Source organism: Amphiura filiformis, chromosome 10 (assembly GCF_039555335.1).
Source record: "Amphiura filiformis chromosome 10, Afil_fr2py, whole genome shotgun sequence".
NCBI lineage: Eukaryota > Metazoa > Echinodermata > Ophiuroidea > Amphilepidida > Amphiuridae > Amphiura > Amphiura filiformis.
In genome coordinates, this window is record NC_092637.1 from 65,245,435 (window position 1) to 65,273,025 (window position 27,591).

Here is a 27,591-nt window from a genome sequence, read left to right on the forward strand (position 1 = left end):
TAGACTATCTTTTGAATAAAGTGCTCAATCCTAAAAGGGAGAGCGTATGAAGAACAGACCTTCCAGAATGGGTAGTCGTTACTCTGATTTTCATGCCTAAAATGCAATCGTCAGACGACACGATGAAATGCTTTGGGTGGACTACCATCTCTTAGGAATGTGAAAGAATATACATTCCATGGTGTCAACACAGCCAAAGTCTATCCCAGAGTCAGCCTGCCTATCGGAGATAGTCAGAAAGTGCTCAACTGCAAAAACAGGAGCGTAATAACAACATTTTACTCATAGTTAGACTATCTTTTGAATAAAGTGCTCAATCCCAAAAGGGAGAGCGTATAAAAATTCAAAGAACATACCTTCCAGAATAAGTAGTCGTTACTCTGAGTTTCATGCCTAAAAGGCAATCGTCAGACGACACGATGAAATGCAGTCCATGGTGTCAACACAGCCAAAGTCTATCCCAGAGTCAGACTGTCTATCGGAGATAGTCAGAAAGTGCTCAACTGCAAAAACAGGAGCGCATGCACAGCCAGCAGTGACAAATGAGTTATTACCCCGAATATGTTTTTTTTTGTGTGGCAGAAGAGGCTATTTGGTCCCATACCGGAAGTGAACCATAAATGACCGTTGACCCCAAATTGTTGTACACCATATAGACACTGGCTATAGTCGATGCATATCCGCAAGTGATAGCACTGTATCGTGTAATTTGCGGAAGGTTTTAAAGGTTTTTAGTTACATACCGGAAATGACCCTTAAATGACTCCAATGTTTTGTACAACTTCTAGACATTAGCTTAAGGGATGCATTTGTGCAGTGACGTCTCTGTGCTATGTAATCTGTGTATGACCCTTAACCAGTGATGTTTTAGATACAGCACAGATAAGGGTCGGTTAGGTTACGGCAAACAATTTTTTTTGCGCACAAGTTAACCCCGGTGATTTCTCCATCGAGGGCAAACCATTCGAGCATTGAATTATCAAACTAGTTGTCGAAAATTTTGCCAGGGCGTTTTGTTGTTTACTGCTAATCTGGGTGAGCACCATGAGCAATTTCCTGGGCCTTACATTTACCATGTAACTTCGGTTTTTTCACTGGTTGACACACTGTGATGCAGAATTGCTAAGATACGTCTTTGCATAACAACCACATTTTCGAACATTTTCAGATATTGCATTACGGTAGCACATGTTGAAAAGCATAAAAAGTAAATAAAAAGTTCAAAATAAATAGTCTAATAGTCTTTCCTTCCATCTACAACGCGCACATGGAATGCACTCCCGCGTCACATTCCTGGAATTGTGAAACGGACCAGCTTCAAAAAGGAGGTTAATAGCTAGGCGCCAACCCGTCAGCTTTATCGTAATGATAACAGCTGTTAATGCCTTGATATGTCTTGACATAAAAAAAAACAGATGTTTTGAGCATTTATATTATAAAAAGACTTAAAAAAAGTAGTCGGGCATTGATTATACGGTGGATATTTGATTGCCAAGAAACATGTTCTGGGTGCACACCAGTAAATATCCATTTCCCAGGCATAATGAGGATTAAATATAAGTCAGGGCCTAATAGTTGGGTTTAAACCTTTTCCAATGTATTTAATTTAGTCGTATTGCACGTTGCAGGGGTGTTGGGAGGGTGAAAGGGCATGTCCCCTGTCAATCGATTTGACATTTAGAAAATCCCAGAGAAAAATTGCAGAAAAAGTGCTTGGATGCCCCTAGTCGATGCTTCCTCCCCCCCCCCCCCATAGTGGCCTGTGCCACCCATCGCCCCCACCACCACCCCATAGGATATCTCATGCTACACCACTGTACATGGCTAGTAACTTTAACATAAGCCCTGAGAGTATAGCCTGGGTTCAGTGATGAAAATTTGCTTGCCTAAAACATGTTAAAGCTGACCAAAAAAGGTCAGTGTAATTTTTAAGCTTCCTTGTTCAAGTGTGTCCAATGCAATAATAGGTTCCAAATAGCCAATCACGACCTTCTAAATGCATGATCGAACCATGATGGGAATGATTTTCTTAAGCTTTTGCAGTTTTATGCCAGAGCATGCCGGTAGTTCCAAATTTGAAAGTCATTATCATGTATGTACACTCATCCACAATATGATCTAAAAGCTATCAGTGATCTTAGTATGCATTTCTAGGCCTTATTTGAACACAAATCTTACCATTATACTCCTTCAATAGTCAGAAATCAGCTAGTTTGCTAAACAGGCTAGAAACCTTTTAATTGATATATGCCACACAGTCATTTGTAGCTTAGCTTTGAAGGATTTTATCGATAACACTTTTAAACTGGGCGAAAACGATATGACAGAGGTCAAAAGGTCAAAATCGTACAGGGTGCACACCAGTAAATAGCCCCCATTGACTCTGTGTAAAAACAGGGTGCGGGAAAACGTCATTTTCTTGACTCCAGAGCGACTCAGTTCTTCAAAACTCACCCTTTCTGCAAGTTGAAGGTCAGATGAAGACATCCATTGTAGAAATTATATATGGAGTCCAGTATTTTTTTCCAGAAAAATGCCGACTAGATCACCCTATAGCCAGGCCTTGAAATAAGAAAAAGAAATCCAAGGGTCCTCACCAATTTCTAAGGGTCCGACCCCGAACCCTTGCCTTTGACATTTGAGAACCGGTGTTGAAAACTTGATGGGAAAATAAAATGTGTGAACAGGGAGCTGGACGTATTATGTCACATTATGTGAATCATATGATACGATTTTTTGAACATTTTTAATTTTAACCGGAAGTGACGTCATCGTGTTATGTAATTTGTGGCAGAAGAAGCGTTTTGAAGATATTTCGTTATATACCCCTTTGATTTCCTTTGACCCCACGTCTGTGAACACCCTACAGACACTGAATATAGCTAATGCATATGTGCAAGTGACGTCATTTTTAGGATATAACATGAAAGAGAAGAAGCATTTTGAAATTTGTTGAAAGAAGAAAGAATATAGTCAACACTAGAGTCAACAGAATCTTTGTACAAGCCGCTGGTCACTCAAGAAATAAATATAATGGGCCAATTTTGACAAATTTTGAAATTTGACTTCTGACCCCTTAACTTTGACCTTTGGGTTTCTAAATATTTTTAACATGTTTAGAATGTTTAATTTATTTAAGCTAGATTGGACCTAGACTAATTCCAATCAGCCGTCTACACTTCGCATGTACTGTGTATGCTTCGTAGTGACGACTGATTATCTTACAGGCCATATCATGACGGACTTCTGAAAACTATTCAATGCGACTTTGGTTGTGCGCCGTAGCGCGACTGACTAGCGACGCCCGTGTACCGCGTCGCTGTACTGCGCCGCTGTGACAAGATCGCGCTCTGAACTTCTAAAAACAACAAACTCGGTCAAAAGGTCAATTTGGACACAACTGCGCACGCTCTATGCCACAGGAATCCTGTTGCAAACTCCGTCACTTTTTTCCATGTAGTTTTCTCAGTCGTCAATCCAGACGGTTGACGACTGAGGGCAGCAGTCTAGATTGGACCCATTTTAAAATTTGACCTTTGACCCCTATAACTTGACCCCTGGGTTACAATGTCATTAAATGCATTTTTTCTCGTGTTTAGAGTGTCACAATGGTTATTATTTGGCAACACTGACACTAGATGGAGTAGACGTGTGATAGCGGTGCTCCTGCCTCCAATTGATTTATACACGATTGATTTATACACAACGATAATGTACTAGTATACTGGATTCGTATCTTATACTTTAAAGCATACTATCCCCGGGCATACTATCGTCCTGGTATATAAGCTGACTGCCGTCGTGAGTATATACGCCTGAATACCAAATATATAGTCATGGGTGAGGATAAGCTGGACGTAATAATAAAGCAGCTAAATGATTTGAAGGACATACCACAGAAACTGAACGAGGTAATAACGCGATTTGATACCTTTAGGAAAGAAGTGAAGGAATGGAAGGACGGGATTGATGAGAGTTTGCAACATGCACATGAGGAAATTAAAGAATTGAAAGCGAAACTTGAAGCGTTAAATAAGACCAAGTATGCCAGATATGATGATTTTGCCACACTGAGGGATGACATGTACAGGGAAAACCTAAAGCATAGAATTGACAGTTATAAACACAATTTGATATTTTGTGGTATACAGGGAATGGAGAAAGAGAAATGGGAAACTGAGAATGCCCTGCGTGAGTTCTGGATTCAGTGTATGGGGGTACCCGAAAATTGGGCCCACTCCATCATATTACTTGACTGCCACCGTCTACAAGAGCAGCAAGGCAGACCTACCAACATCATAGCCAAATTTCACAAATGGGCGACCGGGATTTCGTTTTGAGCTACGCTAAGAATTTGAATGATTACAAAGTAAAGACAAGAACAGGAGACAGGCAACAGTACTTTGTGCAACAACACTATCCAATGGAACTACAGGAACAAAAAAGAGGACTTATGCCGCTCTTCAAAAAGGCTGGTCAAGCTAAATTACCCAGGACCTTCCGAGTTATCGGCACAGAGCTGGCATTGTTCATTAAGAAACAAAGAGTTCGCCCCGGAGATCAGATCCCTGGTACACGTCCAATTCCAACCCATTTGAGATTTGCAGATGTCGCCAATTCCATGCCTGAAATGAATCAGAGTCAACGGTCCACAGCCTCAAGTGTAACAGGGGGATCAGATACAGAGAATAAGTCGTCAATGGCAACACCGAGTCCTCCACCAGAAAAACGTACAAGAACAAGAGAACCAGACGAAGACTCTCCAAGTCTGTTAAGCACGTCAGCAATACCACCATAGGTTCTGATTTACATTAATTAGGTCCATCTCTTTGCACAACTGACTTTACTTGAAAACGGAAAACTCTATAACTCCAGGACTGTGATTCGGGTTTCGCATTTAAAACCATTATAAAAACCCATTGATTCAATATTGCATATATTTTCAAGATTTAAATCAGGACCCCAACACATATGCTTTATGCTCTTGTGTATTGACTATACGGTGAAAAGGAACAAAATATTTAGAAATCATTCAAAATTAATAAATTCATATTTTGATTCCTACAAGTCACATTAACATGTGTATCAGGATATTGTGTTAGATTGTTATAAGAATGTCAGTTTCCCGGTGAGTTCAATTAGCTTTGTGGCCAAGATCTGTGTAAAACAATCAACTTGACTTGACAATCTAGTTAAACAAAAATTAGTTGACAAAAATTTTCTATGAAATTTAGATAATTGATTTCCTTCTCATTGTTAAAAAAAAAAAAAAAAAGAAGAAGAAAGTGAAATTCAATAGAAAAATCATATGTATTTCTTTTCAGTTCGTGTTTTATCCTTCTGTCGCTTTTACGGAAGTGAAAACACTTTTGTTTGTATTTATTAAACAATTATTTGTACCTAAAGAAGTATACTGCTTATATTATATAAAATATTAAATGATTGTCAATTCACTTTTGATGGAAGCGTGGAAGTATGTATGTAGGCACATATTGAGACGAAGCTTAACGCTGAATGATAAAAATGGTAAATTTGGAAATTACCTTAAAAATGACTGCATGTTGTATTTAATAATATGTTCTTATACCCATGTATAATGAAATGATGATATTGTATTTGGAAGATGGGAGTAAAAGTACAAAGGTTGGCAATAGGATTTTATATAATGATTTAGTGTCATTGATGTGTTTATTCCACATCAATGTGAAAGTAGAAAGGTTGGCAATAAGATTTTATATATGATTGGTGGTCATTGATGTGTTTATTCCACATCAATGGTCGCCAAACAAAACAAAGAAGATGAGATTCTCTGACATTATATAATGCATAAAAGCATTATCCATCATTGAAGTATTATCGTTGAAGTATTATCATTGAAGTATTATAGTCATGCAAAAAAATAAATACAGTTGCATAATTGAAGGCCGATTTATTATGACCTGATGTTGGAGTAAACAGGTTAAAAATAAGTTGTTGTTTATTTGTATACTATTGTATATCGTTCATGTCATCGATTGGTGTGAGTACTAAATAGCTCCTTCGAATTAAATTCAAAGTTTGGCAAGATGAAAAGATATGTCGAAATGTAATCAAAATCCTAGTCATAATAATAATAACGAAAGGAATTAACAGATATTCTGTACTTTTAGGGAGGCGGGACGCGCGCTTCATCTATGGTTGGTGCTCAATTATATAATTTGGCAATTTTGTTGTTGTTTTCTTGTTTTGTTTATGTGTCGTCAAACAAAAATGTTTCATATAGTCATGCAGGATGTATATAACTGCATAAGTAAGTCAAATATAATATGATGTAATTGTATGATGGCATCGCTACCAATAGCAGATGATTTAAATTGTACCTTCTCAAAATATGATAATATGGTTTTCAACCCTTTGAGATATGATAACAAGTATATAAATGAGGATGTGTACGAACAATATAATGCTAATAACTGTAAGTACATGACCCCAAGTGAACTACGGAATAATAGTATTCTTCATGATCATACATTTTCTGCACTGAATGTGAACATCAGAAGTTTAAAGAAAAACTTTCATAAGTTGAATAATTGTCTAAAAGAAATTGATCATAATTTTACTGTCATCGGATTGACCGAAACACATTTAAAAAGTAAACCGCATAATTACTATAATTTGCCTGACTATGAATTTGAATTTACAAATAGATTCAATCGTGAAAAAGGAGGAGCCGGTATATACGTATCAAAAATGTTAAATATAAAGTGAGACATGATTTAAATAAAGCAACACAACATTATGAATCTTGTTTTATAGAAATTGATCAATCAAACCAAAAAATGTGTTGGTTGGCGTCATTTATAGGGCTCATACATGTATTGACAGTTTTATTGAAGAAATAAATCCGATTCTCGTAAAAATCACAAACGAAAATAAAATTACATATATTATGGGAGATTTTAACATTGATTTATTAAAAGAGGAGATACATAGACCAACTCATGATTATTTGAACATGATTCTGTCATATTCACTGTTACCCAGCTATTACAAAACCAACTAGAATTACGGAACATAGTGCAACGCTAATTGACAATATCTTGACTGACAATTATGACATTAATTCTGCGATATTGATTACTGACATAAGTGATCACTTTCTGACTATTATTTCAACTAGCATTAAAGTAAGGAAGAATCAAGCAAGTAATAAGGACACATGTTGTAAAAGAAACCTAACTACCAGTAATGTTAATCACCTAAAGGAAAAGTTATCAAGAATTAACTGGACAGAAATTTTACAAGGTGATGATGCCAACAAAGATTATAACATGTTTATATCTAGGCTTCAAGATCTAATAAATGAATGTATTCCATTGAGGAAATGCACCAATAATAGGAAACAAAATCCGTCATTGCCTTGGATTACTGGTGGTTTGCTGAAAAGTATAAATAACAAAAATAAACTTTATAAAAAGTATAAAAACTCACCCACAGAAAACAACCTTAATAAATTTAAATTGTATAGAAATAAACTACATAGCCTCATCAGAAAGGCAAAACGTCATTATTATGAAACTAAGTTTAACAAATCTAAAAATGATATGAAACAAACATGGCGAAACATCAATAATTTACTTAAACGTAAGAACAGCAGTAAAAATAATCAAACTCAATTTAAAGACGATTCAGGTAATCTCATAAGTGATCCTCAATTAATTTCTGACCAGTTCAATGAATTCTTTGTACACATTGGTCCGAAATTAGCCGAAAAAATTGGAAACGGTAATAAAGACTATCATGAGTATTTACTACATCCTCATCAGAATAGTATGTTTATGTCGCCTATATCAGAACATGAAGTGATAAAAGTCATTGACAAGCTTGATTGTAATAAAGGTCCAGGTCATGATGGAATTAGAAATGTGCTAATCAAGAAAATTGCCAAAGAAGTATGTTCCCCACTTGCTATGATATTTAACTCATCAATATCACGTGGTATTGTTCCAAAAGACCTTAAAAAGGCTAAAGTCGTTCCAATTTATAAAAAAGACGATTCCCACTTATATTCAAACTACAGACCAGTCTCAATATTACCTTGCTTTTCAAAAATCTTAGAGAGGCTAGTTTTCAATAGATGCCTGTCGTTTATGAATAAATACAAAATTTTAAACGATAGACAATTTGGCTTTAGGCAAGGTTACTCTACTGAAATGGCAATAACTGATTTAATTGACAATATTTATAACGCCATTGATCAAAATGAAACCACTCTGGGTATCTATTTGGATTTATCTAAGGCATTTGATACTATTCAACATGATATCATATTATACAAACTTGAATATTATGGCTTTAGAGGAACATGCTTAGAATGGTTTAAAAATTACCTATGTGATAGGTCTCAGTATGTATGTTATAATTCATGTAATTCTAAATTGAAAAATATCACATGTGGGGTTCCTCAAGGTTCAATTCTTGGGCCTCTGTTGTTTATATTATATGTAAATGATATTATTATTACATCATCGACTATGAAATTCGTTCTGTTTGCGGATGACACTACCATCCTATATTCTCACAAAAATCTTGCAGACAAAATAGAAATGATTAATATCGAACTAAGAAAAGTTACAAACTGGTTTAGAGCGAATAAGCTATCAATAAAAATGTTCAAAAAACAAACTTTATGATTATGGGTACACCTCAAAAAACATTTCATTTCAAAAGCAATACAAACGTAATGTTCGATGGAAGTATTCTTCCAAGAGTAAATAGAACGAAATTCTTGGGCATTATAATGGATGAAAATCTTTCTTTTAAATATCACATTGAAGCAATATCTAACAATATCTCTAAAAATGTAGGTATTATGCATAAGTTAAAATATTTTATTCCTAAAAGAATAATGTATTGTATATATTCTTCATTGATAATGCCGTATTTGAGCTATGGGGAAATACACATATGATTTATTTAGACAAATTACTCAAATTACAGAAAAGAGTCGTAAGAAACATTTCTAAGAGTGATTTTAGGGCTCATTCAGCCCCACTATTCAAGAGTCTTAAGATTCTCACTGTCTCTGACATGTATAAATATTATCTTGGAATCTTTATGTATAAGCATTCTGTTAATTTATTACCAAAATTATTTGAATGTTATTTTATGAAAAGAAAAAATGTCCATACCATAAACACAAGACGAAAGAACGATTACCAGTTGGTAAGAAATAAAACGGCTTTCTCATCCAGAGGAATAAGATCATCGGGTCCCATTTTATGGAATAAAATATCTCATGAGACACAAAATTCTAATTCTACTAACATATTTAAATCCAAACTTAAATCAGATTTAATAAGTCTCTATGAGTAAGGTACACATTTTCAAATCATTTAAAACTACTTCATATACTTCATATATTTATTCAAAAAACTTATCAATACACTATTATTATGGCATGTTTTAAGTTATGTGATGGTAATTTCAATTGTTTGTCGGCATAATTTTATGTGTTCTGTCCTTGTGTTCTCTCGTACTTTGGTTTAACATAGGTGTAATGTAATGTAATGTAAGATGGAAGGTGTTGTCCACCTCTGGCCTCCTTTGGCCTTTTGGACGGCTCCGCCATGCCTAATTAGTGACATGTTAACCAATGAAATGTGTGTAATATTATGTATGTATTGGCATGGAAAATAAAATATCTATCTATCTATCTATCTATTACTAGTCCAATCCAAGCATGCCGTTGATTTAATCTTTGACCTCTGTAACGTGACCCCTGGTCACGGATGGAGTCAACTGTATTTGTTTTGTTTTTAAGATGTCACAAAAATTACTCCTGGTAAAGTTCAGCTCAATCGGAGCTTGTTTGTAGATTTTGACCTTTGACCTTGAAATTTGACATGGGTCGAGACTTTCATAGTTCTCCACGGCCACTAATGTTACATCACTGTAGTAATGACGGGCCCAATCCGTCGTCCAAAGGCTGTGATATAGCCAATTTTGCTAAATTTTAAGCATTTTATCGAGTGCCAGAAATGACCTCAGATGACCTTTGACCCCAAATATGTGACTCTGCAGTAAACATCAGTCAACGGCCATGCATGTGTGCAAGTGACATCACATATAATCTCGGCCATAATTCGTTCGAACACGTATGTAAAAGTTTGATTGTTTTGACCGGTATTCTAGTTATACTTAACATACTGAAATTTCGCTTTCTTTGGTGTAAAGTTTGAACCCGTTCCTACTACTAGAACCCCCCCCCCCCTTCCCCACCAATCAATGTTGGATGTCCCTAAGGGTGCATGTCCAAATAATCAACTACCAATATTGATCGGTGGAATGGGGGCACATTTGCAGCACGCCGGGATTGTAGCTATTTCACACATAGCATAATATGAATATTTGAAATTAGAAGAAGAAGAAGAAGAAGAAGAAGGAGGAGGAGGAGGAGGAGGAGGAGGAGGAGGAGGAGGAGGAGGAGGAGAATAAGAAGAAGAACTAGAGGGCCTTATAGTTTTTCACAAATACGGCTATTATACCCGCATGTTATCAAACAGAATAAATAAATATAATGGACTGAGTTTGAGCCCCGTACAACCTACGACGGCCTCAGACAAATCTACAAACCTACAGACAGGATAGTGTATTTATAATATAGATATGTACATATGAGTCCCATATTTCAAATGAAACTTGCTTGTTTTATTAACATGATTAATGTTTGTATATTGCATCCGACTTAGGCTATTTACAATAGCCTGGTGACTAACCTCTGTAGATGTCAGTGAGCATGGTATACTTCATGACGTCATCTGCTTTTAGAATGCCTCCACCAGTGGCCTACGCTGCGCAACAGTACCGTGTATCTTCTGTGACCCGAGTGTTTATGAATGAAGGCAGCTGTCATTTTTTTGTTCGGCACATATAATAATCAGAATCTTTAATCAGTTTTTGAGTTCAAAGTTTTCTCTCAATATCCAAGCTAACGACTATCATATTCTTTCAACACAAGCCTTGCAATTGGCGTCTTTATAATAAACAAATTACGGGAGATATTCATCATTTCTACCCCGGTATCCAAAGATTTATCGTCTGAATATCAAATCGTGCATAGCACATACACGTGTATCGATCACGGGTATTGATTCTAGTTTCTCTGTTGTACAGTGTAATTATTTACCCGGTGATGTCGATGCGCGGCTGTGTAAGAAAGAAAGGAGAAGAAGATCCTGTAAGAAAAAGACACAGCCGTAGTCAACGGCTTTGTAAAGAAGAAGATCCTGTAAGAAACAAGACACAGTCGTAGTAAACGGCTGTGTAAAGAAGAAGATCCTGTTAGAAAAAAAAGACACAGTCGTAGTAAACGGCTGTGTAAAGAAGAAGATCCTGTTAGAAAAAAAGACACAGTCGTAGTCAACAGCTGTGTAAAGAACAGAGTGGATTTCAAGACCTAGCCGTAAAGTCACGGAAATAATAATAAACGGTCGTTAATTAACTGAGTCATTCTACCTACAATCGATACAAGATAGTTAAAACACATTTACCATGGTAACCTGTTACCATGGTTCGACCATGGGTTACACGGAATATAAATTCCTACGCTGTTGTAAATTAATCATGTGCTTAATGATCCGAGTCGATCGACTGTTTGATGCCTAACCTTGAAAATTAAAATTTGGTTAAAATTGTATTATAAGCGAAGCAATGTCATCATATCACTGACTAAAATGTAGATGTTTAAACCTGTGTAATTGTAATACTTGTATTATCCATATTACTGCATAGATAACAACAAGAACAGTCTTTAAAAAGACATTCCTATAGAATATGAATTCATTTTTAGTCGTCATATCGATAGCAAATTTTATTTACAGAAATTATTAAGAGGAAACTAAGCAAAAATAAATATAAAAAAACAAATTTTAATTTGTTTTTTATATTTAAAAATAATACATACATAGTTATAACTTATAAACTTTGTCATTCTGAACAGCCGAGAGAACACTTTTATATATTAACTTTATTTCCCATTTTTGAGTAAATGATTATTACCCCCGTGGCGCTTTTACGAGATAGTTACAACTATTTTCATAATAGTTGCTAGTTGGGGTAATAATGTTGTGTGCTTCAATTCGGCAGATCCTTTCTTTCCACCTAGACGGCACGAGATTCACATGTCAGGTCTGAGACAACAGGTAAGTGATTGATTATTTATCGACTTGTCGAATGAAATACTTATATGCAAATAGTTAGCGCTCAGTTAAGGTATTAAGGGGGTACTACACCCATTGCATTTTTTTTGCATTTTTTTGCATTTTGTGAAGAAATGAGAACTAGACTTAGCTGTGGTCTAAGACCACGAACACAGCCGTGTGGTGACCCCTTAATGACCTTTGACCCCAAAATATATGAAAGCCCCATAGACATTGGCTAATGTCAATGCACATTTGCACGTGGCATCACTATGCCATGTTATTTCTGGCAGAAGGGCATTTTGAAGGTTTTTCGTCTCAGACCGGAAGTGACCCTTGATGACCTTTGACCCAAAATAAAAAAATATCACATATACACTGGGTAACCACAATTCATATATGAACATACCGTTACTGTCCTTTGTTTTTCTTAGCTAATAAAAATTTTTGAAGGTATTTCGTTTTATACCGGAAGAGACCCCTTAATGACCTTTGACCTCAAATCTGTGTACACCTCATACACACTGGGTAACACCACTGCATGTGTGCAAGTGGCGTCACTGTCCTACGTAATTTGTGGAAGAAGATGCATTTTATAAGTATTTCGTTTTATACCGGAAGTGACCCCTTAATGCCCTTTGACCCCAAATTAAAAAATAACACATATACACTGGGCAACCACAATTTATATGTGCATATACTGCTACTGTCCTACGTTTTTCTTAGCTTATAAAATGTTTTGAAGATATTTCGTTTTATACCGGAAGTGACCCCTTAATGACCTTTGACCCCAAATCTGTGTACACCCCATAGACACTAGGTAATTACAATACATGTGGGAAAGTGGCGTCACTGTCCTACGTAATTTGTGGGAGAAGATGCATTTTAAATGTTATTTCGTTTTAAACCTGAAGTGACCCCTTAATGACCTTTGACCCCATATAAAAATATCACATATACACTAGGTAACTGCAACTCATATGTGAACATACTGTCACTGCCCTATATTTTGTTTAGCTAATAAAACATTTTGAAGGTATTTCGTTTTATACCGGAAGTTACCCCTTAATGACCTTTGACCCCAAATCTGTGTACACCACATAGACACTGGTTAATAATAATTCATGTGTGCAAGTGGCGTCGCTGTCATACGTAAGTTGTGGGAGAAGATGCATTTTTAGTTGAAATCACGTTTTTGACCCCTATGACCCCTACGTGACCTTTGTCCCCACAAGTTTCATGTGACATATAGGGGCACTGTCAATGATCATTGTGACCAAGTTAGGTCAAAATCGATGTAAGCGTGTGAGTGCTAGAGCAAATGTAATGGTTGACAGAAGAAGAAGAAGAAGAAAGAAGAACTAGACTTAGCTGTGGTCTAAGACCACGAACACAGCCGTGTTGTGACCCCTTAATCACCTTTGACCCCAAAATATATGAAAACCCCATAGACATTGGTTAATGTCAATGCACGTGTCCAGGTGGTATCACTTTGCTATGCTTTTTGTGGCAGAAGGGATATTTTGAAGGTATATCATTTTATACCGGAAGTAACCCCTTACTGACCTTTGACCCCAAATGTGTGTACACCATATAGACACTGTGTTATAACAATGCATGTGTGCAAGTGGCATCACTGTCCTACGTAATTAGTGGAAGAAGAAGCATTTTAAAGATTTTCGTTTTATACCGGAAGTGACCCCTTAATGACCTTTGACCCCAAATCTGTGTACACCCCATAGACACTGGATAATAACAATGCATGTGTGCAAGTGGCGTCACTGTCCTACAGAATCTGTGGAAGAAGATGCATTTTAAAGGTATTTCGTTTTATACCGGAAGTGACCCCTTAATGAGATTTGACCCCAAATAAAAAAATACCACATATACATTGGGTGACTGCAGATCATGTGTGAACATACCGTTACTGTCCCATGTTTTACTTATCTAATAAAAATTTTTGAAGGTATTTCGTTTTATACCTGAAGTGACCCCTTAATGACGTTTGACCCCGAATCTGTGTACACCCCATAGACACTGAGTAATAACAATGCATGTGTGCAAGTGGCATCTCTGTCCCACATAATTTGTGGAAGAAGATGCATTTTAAAGGTATTTCGTTTTATACCGGAAGTGACCCCTTAATGAGCTTTGACCCCAATAAAAAATACCACATGTACATTGGGTGACTGCAGATCATATGTGAACATACCGTTACTGTGCTATGTTTTACTTAGCTAATACAAATTTTTGAAGGTTTTTCGTTTTATACCGGAAGTGACCCCTTAATGACCTTTGACCCAACATCTGTGTACACCACATAGACACTGGGTAATAACAATGCATGTGTGCAAGTAGGGTCGCTGTCCTACGTAATTTGTAGGAGAAGATGCACGTCACGGCTGTGTAAGAAGAACTAGACTTAGCTGTGGTCTAAGACCACGAACACAGCCGTGTTGTTACCCCTTAATAACCTTTGACCACAAAATATATGAAACCCCATAGACATTGGCTAATGTCAATGTATGTGAGTACGTGGCATCACTTTGCCATGTTATTTGTGGCAGAAGGGCCAATTTGAAAGTTTTTTTTGTCTCAAACCGGAAGTGACCCCTTAATGACCTTTGACCCCAAATCTGTGTACACCCCATAGACACTGGGTAATAACAATGCATGTATGTCAGTGGCATCACTGTCCTACGTAATTTGTGGGAGAAGATGCATTTTAAAGGTATTTTGTTTTATACCGCAAATGACCCCTTAATGACCTTTGACCACAAATAAAAAAATACCATACATACATTGGGTAAACACAATTCATGTGTGAACATACCATCACTCTCCTATGTTTCTCTTAGCTAACAGAATTTTTTGAAGATATTTCGATTTATACCGGAAGTGACACCTTAATGACCTTTGACCCCAAATCTGTGTACACCCCATAGGCACTGGGTAATAACAATGCATGTGTGTAAGTGGCATCACTGTCCTACGTAATTTGTGGGAGAAGATGCATTTTAAAGGTATTTCGTTTTATACCGGAAATGACCCCTTAATGACCTTTGACCCCAAATAAAAAAATAACATATATACATTGGGTAAACACAATTCATGTGTGAACATATCATCACTCTCCTATGATTTTCTTAGTTTATACAATTTTTTGAAGATATTTCGATTTATACCGGAAGTGACCCCTTAATGACCTTTGACCCAAAATCTGTGTACACCACATTGACACTGATTAATAACAATGCATGTGTGCAAGTGGTGTCATTGTCCTACGTAATTTGTGGGAGAAGATGCATTTTAAAGGTATTTTGTTTTAAACCGGAAGTGACCCCTTAATGACCTTTTGACCCAAAATAAAAAAATACCATTGGGTAACTGCAATTCAAATGTGAACATACCGTTACTGTCCTATGTTTTCCTGAGCTAATAAAAAAATTTGAAGGTATTCCGTTTTATGCCGGAAGTGACCCCTTAATGACCTTTGACCCCAAATATGTGTACACCTTATAGACACTGGTAATTACAATGCATGTGTGCAAGTTGCGTCACTGTCCTACGTAATTTGTAGGAGAAGGTGCATTTTGAGTTGAAATCACGTTTTTAACCCCTGTGACCCCGGCATGACCTTTGACCCCACAAGTGTCATGTGACATGTAGGGGTAAGGTCAATGATCATTGTGACGAAGTTAGGTTAAAATCGATGTAAGCATGTGAGTGCTAGAGCAAATGTAATGGTTGACAGAAGAAAGAAGAAGAAGAAGAAGAAACTAGACTTAGCTGTGGTCTAAGACCACGAACACAGCCGTGTGGTGACCCCTTAATCACCTTTGACCCCAAAATATATGAAAACCCCATAGACATTGGCTAATGTCAATGCACGTGTCCACGTGGCATCACTTTGCTATGCTTTTTGTGCCAGAAGGGACATTTTGAAGGTATATCGTTTTATCCCGGAAGTGACCCCTTACTGACCATTGCCCCCAAATGTGTGTACACCATATAGACACTGTGTTATAACAATGCATGTGTGCAAGTGGCGTCACTGTCCTACGTAATTTGTGGAAGAAGAAGCATTTTAAAGGTATTTCGTTTTATACCGGAAGTGACCCCTTAATGACCTTTGACCCCAAATAAAATAATACCACATATAAACTGGGTAACCACAATTCATGTGTGAACATACCGTTACTGTCCTATGTTTTTTTTAGCAAATAAAAAAATTTGACGGTTTTTCGTGTTATACCGGAAGTGACCCCTTAATGACCTTTGACCCCAAATCTGTGAGGACCCCATAGACACTGGGTAATAGCAATGCATGTGTGCAAGTGGCGTCTCTGTCCTACAGAATCTGTGGAAGAAGATGCATTTTAAAGGTATTTCGTTTTATACCGGAAGTGACCCCTTAATGAGATTTGACCCCAAATAAAAAAATACCACATATACATTGGGTGACTGCAGATCGTGTGTGAACATACCGTTACTGTCCCATGTTTTACTTAGCTAATCAAAATTTTTGAAGGTATTTCGTTTTATACCGGAAGTGACCCCTTAATGACATTTGACCCCAAATCTGTGTACACCCCATAGACACTGGGTAATAAAAATGCATGTGTGCAAGTGGCGTCTCTGTCACACATAATTTGTGGAAGAAGATGCATTTTAAAGGTATTTCTTTTTATACCGGAAGTGACTCCTTAATGAGCTTTGACCCCAAATAAAAAAAATACCACATATACATTGGGTGACTGCAGATCATATGTTAACATACCGTTACTGTGCTATGTTTTATTTAGCTAATAAAAATGTTTGAAGGTTTTTCGTTTTATATTGGATTTGACTTCTTAATGATCTTTGACCCTAAATCTGTGTTCACCACATAGACACTGGGTAATAGCAATACATGTGTGCAAGTGGGGTTGCTGTCCGACGTAAGTTGTGGGAGAAGATGTATTTTTAGTTGAAATCACGTTTTTGACCCCTGTGACCCCTGCGTGACCTTTGACCCCGCAAGTTTCATATGACATGTAGGGGCACGGTCAATGATTATTGTGACCAAGTTAGGTCAAAATCGATGTAAGCGTGTGAGTGCTAGAGCAAATGTAATGGTTGACAGAAAGAAAGAAAGAAGAAAGAACCTGTAAGAAAAAAGACACAGCCGTGACTACCGTCACGGCTGTGTAAGAAGAAAGAAAGAAAGAAAGAACTAGATATATTGCATCCTCAGAAGGCTGCGAAGTCCAGCCGTGACCTTGAAGTGACTTCACAGTTATCTGACATGCAATGTTTGAAATTGGTGCCTCCGATCCCATATACGCTAATTCTTTAGTCATAATGAAGTTAATTATTGTGATTTTTATAACATACATATCTCTAACATTAATATAATAAGGCGTAATCGTGTTGTTGTTTTCCTTGAAAGACGGTATAAAAAGAACACAGCAAAAATGTACATACCTTATACGAGAGCTCATAGCTAATGTGTTGCAATAGAAAAATGTACCATGGCGTCCGACTTTAGAAAATTAATAATGTGATGGTAATCGGTCAGTGCCATAGAGTGCTATAGAGTGCTTGCACGGAAGGTCATTAGTTCAAATCATCCTCCAGACACGCTCCAGAAGACATGCAAATGCATGCAGCACAATACCAATCACCTGTGTAACTGGTATTGATCAAAGTAATTCTTTTGTACTCCATGCATTTGCATATCTTCTGGAGCGTGTCTGGAGGATGATTTGAACTAATGACCTTCCGTGCAAGCACTCTGTATGGGATTTAAATAAAGTGCATCAAGTCAGTTTCTTTAGTATTATTAACATGCATGACTGACCAAGAGTAAATAGAACCTCTGAATAGAAAGGACAATTATCTGTTTACCAAAGCGGGACAATCTACATTCATAGATTATCTTCTATGAATAGTTGTCTATAAGATGATTATGTAACAGTATCAATAACTTGTGATCTACTCTGTCGTTTAGTGCAGTATGCTCTCACATTTTTGCCTAACTATACATCTTATGATTTTTAACGGTGTGTAGAGTAGCCTGCATTAGTGCCTAACTCTGTTATATTGGCTGTTAAGTTAGGCAAATTGTTTTACAATCACCGTTAGAAAGTGTCTGGTTTGCGAAATTGCAATTTTCATTTTAAATCATTCAAATTGGATAAAATGTTCAATTTTACCCCCTTTTGACCTTTGGTTGACCTCTAGTGACCTTGAAAAGACCTCCATTATATTTTGAATCATACTAGAATTACAAATAACAATTTTTATTCAAATTGGATAAACTTTTAAATATTAGTATTACCCCTTTTGACCCCAAAACAGACCCCTCCCCATGTTCAAACCAAATCTGATAATAACCCTATATGCACCCAATGCTATAGTCATTTTGGCATTATTCTGATGATCACAGAACTTAATATACAGGAAGAAGTGAACTTTAAGGTGATTTTCAGTAATCAACCCTATTTTACCCCTTCATGACCTTGAACTCAAAATCCGTGTTTACCCTATAGACACCAGCTAATGTCAGTGCATATGTGTCAATCTCATCTCTGTACTATGTAATCTGTAGGAAAGGAAGCATTTTGAAAGTATTTGGTTATGTGCAGAAAAAATCCCTTAATGACCTTTGACCCCAAATCTGTGTTTACCCCATAGACTCCAACTATAGTCGATGCCGATGACCAAGTTTCATTGCGCTACCATGTAATCTGTAAAAGAAGAAGCATTTTTGGTAAAATTCGCATTTTTAGCCAAAATTACTCATGCGTGACATTTGACCCCAAATGGGTCATGTCAAATGTAAAGGCTGGGGTAGTGGAGCCTTTGCCCAAGTTTGGTTAGAATCGGTCAAATAATTAGGGAGCTAGAGCCAATTATGTCAAATGTTGACAGAAAGAAAGAAAGAAAGAAGAAGCAGAAACCGCTGGGATGCAAGAGTCCAGCCGTTGCTCGGCTGGACTAAAGAACCTGTAAGAAAAAAGACACAGCCGTGACTGTAAAGAAAGAACCTGTAAGAAAAAAGACACAGCCGTGACTAACGTCACGGCTATGTAAAGAAAGAAAGAAGAACCTGTAAGAAAAAAGACACAGCCGTGACTAACGTCACGGCTGTGTAAAAAGAAATTGGACAAAGTGGTATGCAAAATGAAGGGGCAAATCTTCTCGTTCAATTGATGGCATCAGTATCAATGACGCGTACATACTTCTAATGGTATAAGCCAAAAAGTGGTACATCACTGATGTTTTAAATTCACTTCATTTTGGAAAGCTTACTATCAACAGATTTCGTTAAAAGTTTGGATATGTGTTGCTAACACATTAGGGAAATAATGTATATATGTAAAATGGGAATAAGTGGTCCCTGATTTCTTTTATGACTTCATGAACTTGGTGCTCCACAACTATCAAAAAACGAACCGGTTAAAATGCTTCTATTTTCAATGTTGAGCTATATTTTGTATTTTGAACTTGCGACACTATTTCACTAAAACTTAATTAAGCCATAGGCAACAGGTTACCACAACCACACTACAGCAATGTTGAAAAAGATTGTATTTTTGTCACCTATACCACCATATTAGGTAGTTTTCCGTAAGCTTCATTTTTGTGATTTTGGTAACTATTTTATATTTATTTGCCCAATCCATCTCAACTAGGCAATCTAAATTGTACTCACCGTTTACATCCCAAGGTATTTTAGTATATCCACCTCACACATTTCCATTATATATCCAGTAACAGACAAAATATCAAAATTGATGCCTCATTATGACATGTATGATATCACAGACTATCACATGTATTCAAAATTGATGCCTGAATTTGACCTGAACCAATTGACCTATAACCTGACCTTTGATGACCTTATAGCCTTTTTAATCTCTTTTCCTAACAACACATTATAGAAGATACATACATGGTGTAGTATTAAATTGTCTATGTGGAAGAGATTAGGCGTATTTAATTTATTCAGTGTTATAATCAGTGAGTACATTTCTATATATAGTATAACAAAGGATTTAATGTTCCCCTGTAAATACTTTTTAAAATAAATTGAAAAATAATTGACGAAATGCAAACTTGTAGAAACATATGTAGCCTTATTTGTTTTACACCTATGGAACAAAATCAATTATAGCGTCACACGTCATTGCGTTCAGTCACAGTGGTTCATTACAGGGTGTATCAAAATAATTGGCACCGAAGACTTTTCATTTTGATTTTTGTACTATTTTTTGAGTCAGTTTGGGGTTAAATGTTTAAATATTTGTAATTATAGTAGTTTTATCTTCTCTCAGAATTTTAGATCATAAGGATAGCACATTCTGTTCAGAAGTTACATGATTCTAAAGGAAAGTAGGTGTTTTTACACTTTTCGTCGTAACGCTGGATCAGTGGCGCACCATTTTCAAAGCTCTTTTTACTGCAAATACCTTGTGAGAAAATATGTTGACAATCATGGAAATGTTTAATATTTCCTTTGCCTATTTCTTCATTCATAATATATATAAATGTTATAATCAATATTGGTTGAGAGTAATATTATTGACTTGAATAATTGAGGTGGGGTGAGAGAAGTTTGTGTATCAACACCTTCCACGGCGGTATAATTTAAATTGTAGTATTGAGATTACTAAGTAGATGATGTGGCAGAATGGCTATAGACTGTAGACAGTGTAGGTTAGTTTAGACCTGGTAAAAGTTATTGGAATGGCTCCAAAGTATTCCACACTTCAGTGTGCATTCATAGTTAAGAATCACTGGTGACACAAAGCTATGGAGAAGTGCAGAGAAGATTTGGAAGACAGTTTCAATGAACAAGGCGTATCCCATGCAAACATGCTATAACTTGCAATGCTTCGAAATTTGATATGGGCAGGTACAGAATGGATCCATCCCAGGTGTTAAGTTCTTTCAAGATAGGGCTTCACTTCACACTGCCAGAGTCGTAAGGCAGGGACTTCAGAATCTTTCTTTATAAAAGCATATGTAAAGCAAATTTATGTTACTGTAGAAGAGTATGTCAGTATGCAATAAATGGTTCAAACAGTGAACCTATTCATAATGTGCTGTGTAAGTCAAACCATGTTTACATCGATCTTCTTTTAAATGACAATAGCTCCCAGATGCATCAACCTATCAACTTCAGATTATCAGATCAATAAGTTAACATATGCCCTTTCCTATTTATAGTACAAAAACTATATTAATTAGCAATTTTATATTTTTGATATATTTTTGAAAATGTCACATAACCCGGTACCAATCATTTTGATACACCCTGTACGTAAAAAGAGAGACCGTTTAAAACTCTCAACCAATACAGCAGGCCAGACCTATCATGTGTTTGTTATCAAAAGAAAACCTGACTGCTATGGGCAACTTTTAAAACGGTCTCTTTTCTTAAATATTTAACCATTGTGACTGAACGCAATGATGTGTGACACTATAAATTGGTCCACATGAATAAATCTAATAGGGCTATATTATTATCTCTTTACATAATAACTAACATTTTTGTAAAATATTTCTCGACTTATTTTAAAAACTATTTGGAGGAACTTATAAGTTGTGCTGTATCAATGGATAGCTACTTTATTCCCCTTAATAATGAAACCACATTTGAAACAATTACCTTTTTCATGGGTGAGTATGTGTCTTGTGAATGTACTGGCGTCTCAAATTGAATTTGCCAACATTAACATTATTCTGTGCTCAAGCAACACTGGTCATTAACCTCAATAACGGGTGGAAAAACCATAAACAGCTATAACAGCTAGACACCTCCTCCTCAAGCTGCACACCAGCCTTGTCACATGTTGCTGTGGGATGGCATTCCATTCATCAAGCTCTTCATTCTTGGAGGCAAGCGTTTTCATCTTGAAGGATTGCATTAAGTCCCAGATTGTGATATATTTTTGGCATATTCTGTTTCAGACCCCATTACCTTCACAAGACGTTTACTCAGGCGTGAATAATGTGATTGTTTAAAATGCGGTGTCATTGTAAAGGGAATAAAGTAGCTATCTATTGATATGAAACATGATATGAACATGTTACAAATAATCTGAGATATAGACGATTAAAAAACCTTTCCAAACTTTTGTTGAAGAGTGTACGAGGGGCAGTCAATAAGTTCGTAAAGCAAGGTACTTCAAATAGTACTAGCCAGATTCTCACTCTTGAATATGGTCACTGCATACCTTAATGCATCAGTCTCTGATACCCAACATGTCTCTAAGATTGTTTCTAAATACAAACATTCGAACATCATGCAGTTATTGTTATCTACATGTATGCACACAACACAGGGGCACTCACATAGGTAATTGACCCGTACTGGTAGCGCTGTGCGGTGGGTATATGAAATGAACTAATTAGCGTCATATATCAAAAAGTATAAAAGCTCTGATTTTAGTACTTGCTCTATGTTTCAATTACTTATTTTTTTTCAAAATATCTGAATTTTTAATCCGGTACAAGCTTTAATAACGGGATACCATGCATTTGTATGAGACAGGAAATCTACCATCTGATCCAAACTCCCGTGTTAATCCAATGCACATTTTGCTTCACCGGGTCGCCCTGACTTGGTCGCGTTTGGAAGAGGGGTGCCACCAAACCGTAATAGGTACAAATTTAGTACTTTCTGTCAATCAGATATGGTTTATTTTCTACATGTCAATCTTTAAATTATTAGCATAGTAAAATTCTGAAATAGCTTAGCTAACTGTAGGCCATGCCTGGACCACACTCTGCTGGTGGCTTTAGTTTTCTGTCGTGAATGGCAGCTTGACAAACTGATGATAGTGTACATGACTTAATCCGAGAACATTCCCATTTCAATCACCAACCTTCTTCACTTGATGGCTTGACTCAATTTTGCTATCAAAATTGTCAGGGGGGCAAGATCAACTGAATTTTGACATCGTCATTGGTTTCACACGTAAACACGTAAACACGAAAATGTCTCAAATAATTCCAAAAGTGTATGTATGTTATCAAACACTATTTTATCAGTCTAAATCCGTTGCAACGCGAAGGGTCCCGAGATCGATTCCCACCCCGCCGATGATTAAAAATGTTTCTTCTTCTTTTTTCTTTGAATCTAAAATTATTTATTTGCATGTGAAAATGTATACATTGCACTGGGACATTTTTTGGGCATTTTTTTCTGTAACGTGACCAATAGAGATAAAAACGCACCTTGGCTCGGGGATAAATAATTGCGTCCATGCAGGCAGTGTTGCCGTCATATTGTCAGTTTTGTTTACGCTTTTGGCTGTTGCCACATTGAATAATGTCGTCCACTATCGTCTGAAAATTGTATGATATATGCCTATGATTTTACTTTTATTTGACAAATGATATGTCATCAAAACTCTCCCAGAATCTCAGAAAACAGCGATGAAGACCTTGACATATAGTGAACAAATGTTATGTTAATGTTTTTGTTTTGATATTTTATTGGGATTCGATTATCATTTTTTAACTGAACTAACCTTAACAATTGTGGCTGCACTTTCTCAACCGCATCTATCGTCGTTTCTTGTTGGAAAGATCGTAAGCATGGTGTATTATTCCTGGGTACACACCTTGTTATTGAATGCACATTTTGGCTCAATCTTAAAAATATAGCTCCAACAAAAGCTCCGATAATAAATATAAAAAAATCCTTTATTGGGTGACGTAATGCACGAAACATGGTTTCACCGATTATGCACTGAAATTTACTGAATTTTGTGAAAAACCGTAGCTTGTAGAACGTCTCAATAAAATAAGACCACAAAAATAAGCACTGAACCGGTTACTACGGTTACTGAATGTTGACTGTTAGAATTGGTAGCGTTTGCATTGGTGGCGTCCAACGTGATTTTTTCCAGTCAAACATCATGAACATGTACTATTACAATAATTATTATTGTTTTGTGAGGGACTGATGATCTGATCAAACTGGTGATCTCATCAAGAAAGAAAGAAAAAAGGAAAAAGAAAAAAAATGTCCAAACTTTTTTGTGATTTTACAAGAAGGCGTGACCGTCATGAAGGTGTTGTGGAGATGTTGGAGGGATGTATGGTGGCAGAGTGTGCGCGAGTATCTCTATCAGTCAGTTATAATGGTATTTTCTTACCCGGATGAAGTCATATAACACGGGATGGCAAAATGGTTCACTTTTGGGTGACGAAGAAAAAAAATGTCCAAACTTTTTTTGTGATTTTACAAGAAGGCATGACCGTCATGAAGGTGTTGTGGAGATGTTGGAGGGATGTATGGTGGCAGAGTGTGCGCGAGTATCTCTATCAGTCAGTTATATCGGTATTTTCTTACCCGGATGAAGTCATATAACACGGAATGGCAAAATAGTTCACTTTCGGGTGACGAAGCCCAGCGTCCAGTTTTCACTTCTTACATATAAATTATGGGGAATCGTGGACTGAAACGAGAGCGAGCTCTGTGGGGCATATAACCGTTATAAGAAAGAGAGAGAGAAGTGGGAGGGATGTTTGGTGGTGGTGTGTGTGGTGGTATCTCCTCGTGGTATTTTCTTACCTGGATGATATACTGTGGATGTCAAATTGGTTCACTTTCGGCTGACAAACATTGGAAGAATATTGGATTACAATGAGAGTGAGCTCAGTGGGGTATAGATAGATGTTGGGCTATATAAAGCGTAACATTTCATAACATTCACAAAACTACTTCAAAATATTCCAACAACAAAATATTTTCAACTGTATCTAGGGAAATTACAGTATAGACTAATTATCAACGCGAGGCTGAAGTCGAATAAAGCTTGCTTCGACTCGGGTCATTGAACACATTAAATTATAACAATATATTAATTAAGTATAGTCTAAGCTCAAGTCCAACCATGGTAACAGGTTGCCATGGTACATTTGCTTTAACTATCTTATATCGATTACAGAAAGAACAGCATCAATATATTATCATAAATACTTTCAATAATTAGAAATAATAAATTCTCAGTTCCTTGACGACCGTGACGATTCGTGGCGATTTTACCAAATTGTTAATTAAACCATTGTGGATACTTTTATATTATTATACGGTAAATTCGTTTAAATTCAATTTATTTTTCATCTAATAGTAATACTGTAAATCAAATAATGTTTAGAAATGGAGTATTAGAAAGGTTTAGACTTTCAAACATATTATAGATATCTATACAGAAAAAAAACATCGATTTACTTTGTTTTGTCTCTTTCGTTTGGCTCAATATTAAGGGCTGGGGTATGAACGTTTGGACAGTATTTATTTTGGGACATCAGAGCACATCAGACATATCGAATTGCATTCTGAATACGAAGAATGTCATTTGATATCAAATAATTTTGATTTTTGAAATTCGCAATTTAATACACATTTTATGGCAAATCATTAAAATTGATATTTTTGATATTTAACAGTACTTGAAGTAAACTTTAGAAATCTGATGATTTATACTTAAAGTGTATGTAGGTGGGATGAAAAGCCGACGATCAATTGAAAATTTGGACCTTTCTTATTGAAGATATTGATTTTTTCCCAAAACACCAAAAAAAAATAAGGTCTTTTGGGAAAAAATCCATATCTTCAATATGAAAGGTCAAAATTTTCAATTGACCGTCGGCTTTTCCTCCCTGCTACATACACTTTAAGAATATAACATTAGATTTATATAATTTACTTCGAGGACTGTTATATATCAAAAATTGGAAAAATATCAAATTTTTATAATTTGTCATCAAATTTGTATTATATTGTGATTTTCAAAAATGAAAATTATTTGATATCAGAAAGACATGCTTCGTATTCAGAATGCAATTGATAGGTCTGAGGTGCTCTCATGTCCCACAAAAATACTGTCGAAACGCAATAAACGCTCATTTTAGATCCCTTAAATATTGCTGGTTTTCACATTTCGAATTAGAGTCGAACAAATGAGGTAAAATAGACACAGTTGCTATTTCATTCCAGTTTCTATATCGCCTACTCTGTTTATCAATGCGTTGGCGAATAAAATCGGGATCCCGGTTTTATTATTGAAGATATTAATTTTATTATAGTTAAAGCATTTGAGGCTTAGTTTTCACAGGGTATATAAGTAGCCTTCATTATGAGGTATTACAATCATGCAAAAAGAGGTAATTCAAGAAAAAATGATGGCGTCGCCGTGAGCAAATTGTACATTGGCTTTAAGAGTTCCGCTGTTGTGGCGGCGTGTACGCACTCGCTTGTAAAGACGTGAGATTTTAGTATGTCGGAGTACATGTAGATTAAACAGGCTTTAAAAGTGATAGGCCTAGTTCCATAGCAATTTGCAAAATTACATCCATTGGGGTCAAAGGTCATGTAGGTATTACTTCCGGTATGTAACAAAATACCCTAGGAAGTCGCACTATAATAGCGCATGACCAAAGTTGCACAGAAATATTTACATGCATATTGTATAATGTTGGTTAACGAATGATTTCACATAAGTGTAATATACTTAATAATAATAATACTACAAACTGCTGTTCATACATGTATATTATAATGAATTATACCAATATGCTGACCTTTTGAACTCGCACGAGTCCGTTTAATCACTTTTTTTGTTCCTAAAATGGGGGTTATATCGCCCTCAACGGCCACTCTCTCCATAGGGCTACATGTAAATACCAGTTATAAAAAAATGACTCGTTCATTTGTCCCTCAAATTTTGCATATGATGTAGATTTAACATCTGGAATGTAATGCAAGTGGTGTCGTTGCTGCTCTTCTAAATTCATTTATAAAAATATGTCCGCCCCAGACCAAGGTTACCATAATAACTAATATATGCCACCATAGCTACCATACCCAGCAAACACAAAAATGTTTTTAAAATGTTTTATAAACAGATGCCCTAATGGTGTAATAATATTTGAAGAAAAGTTTTTAAAACGTGAAAATGTCGGGTTATAAGAAAGTCAGGAAAGCGTTTTAAAACGTTTCATATGAAACATTTCGACAACATTTGCAAAATGTTGTATCAAAACATTTATAAAAAAGCCTTTTACACGCTATAAAAGTGTTTTCTCTAATATTGTTATAATATTCCTTGAAAACTTTCTTCTGGCTTTCTTATAACACGACATTGTCATGTTTTTAAAACCTATTATAACACTATTCAGGCAGACGTTTTTCTATCTTTTTAATGCATTTTTTCGTGAATGTTAGGATGCACTCTTTTTAAAACGTTGTAGGAATATTTAATATAAAACGTTTTAAGACATCCCCCTAACTTTCTCATAACCCGACATTTAACGCTGTAAAAACTTTTCCCAGAATATTATAACAATATTAGGGTAAAGGCTTATATAACGTTTTAAAGCATTTTTGTGATTGTTTCGATGACACATT

The 27,591-nt window shown here is 36.1% G+C and overlaps 1 protein-coding gene across 1 annotated transcript in view; it reads right to left on the reverse strand.

The window, feature by feature from the left end:
* Positions 1-23,940, reverse strand: part of LOC140163178 (uncharacterized) — a 47,501-nt gene extending 23,561 nt beyond the window's left edge. The window contains exon 1 of the mRNA XM_072186563.1: positions 23,705-23,940. Coding sequence (XP_072042664.1) covers positions 23,705-23,907 — 203 coding nt within the window. The 5' untranslated portion in view covers positions 23,908-23,940. The remainder of the gene's footprint in view (positions 1-23,704) is intronic.
* Positions 23,941-27,591: the final 3,651 nt, after the last annotated feature.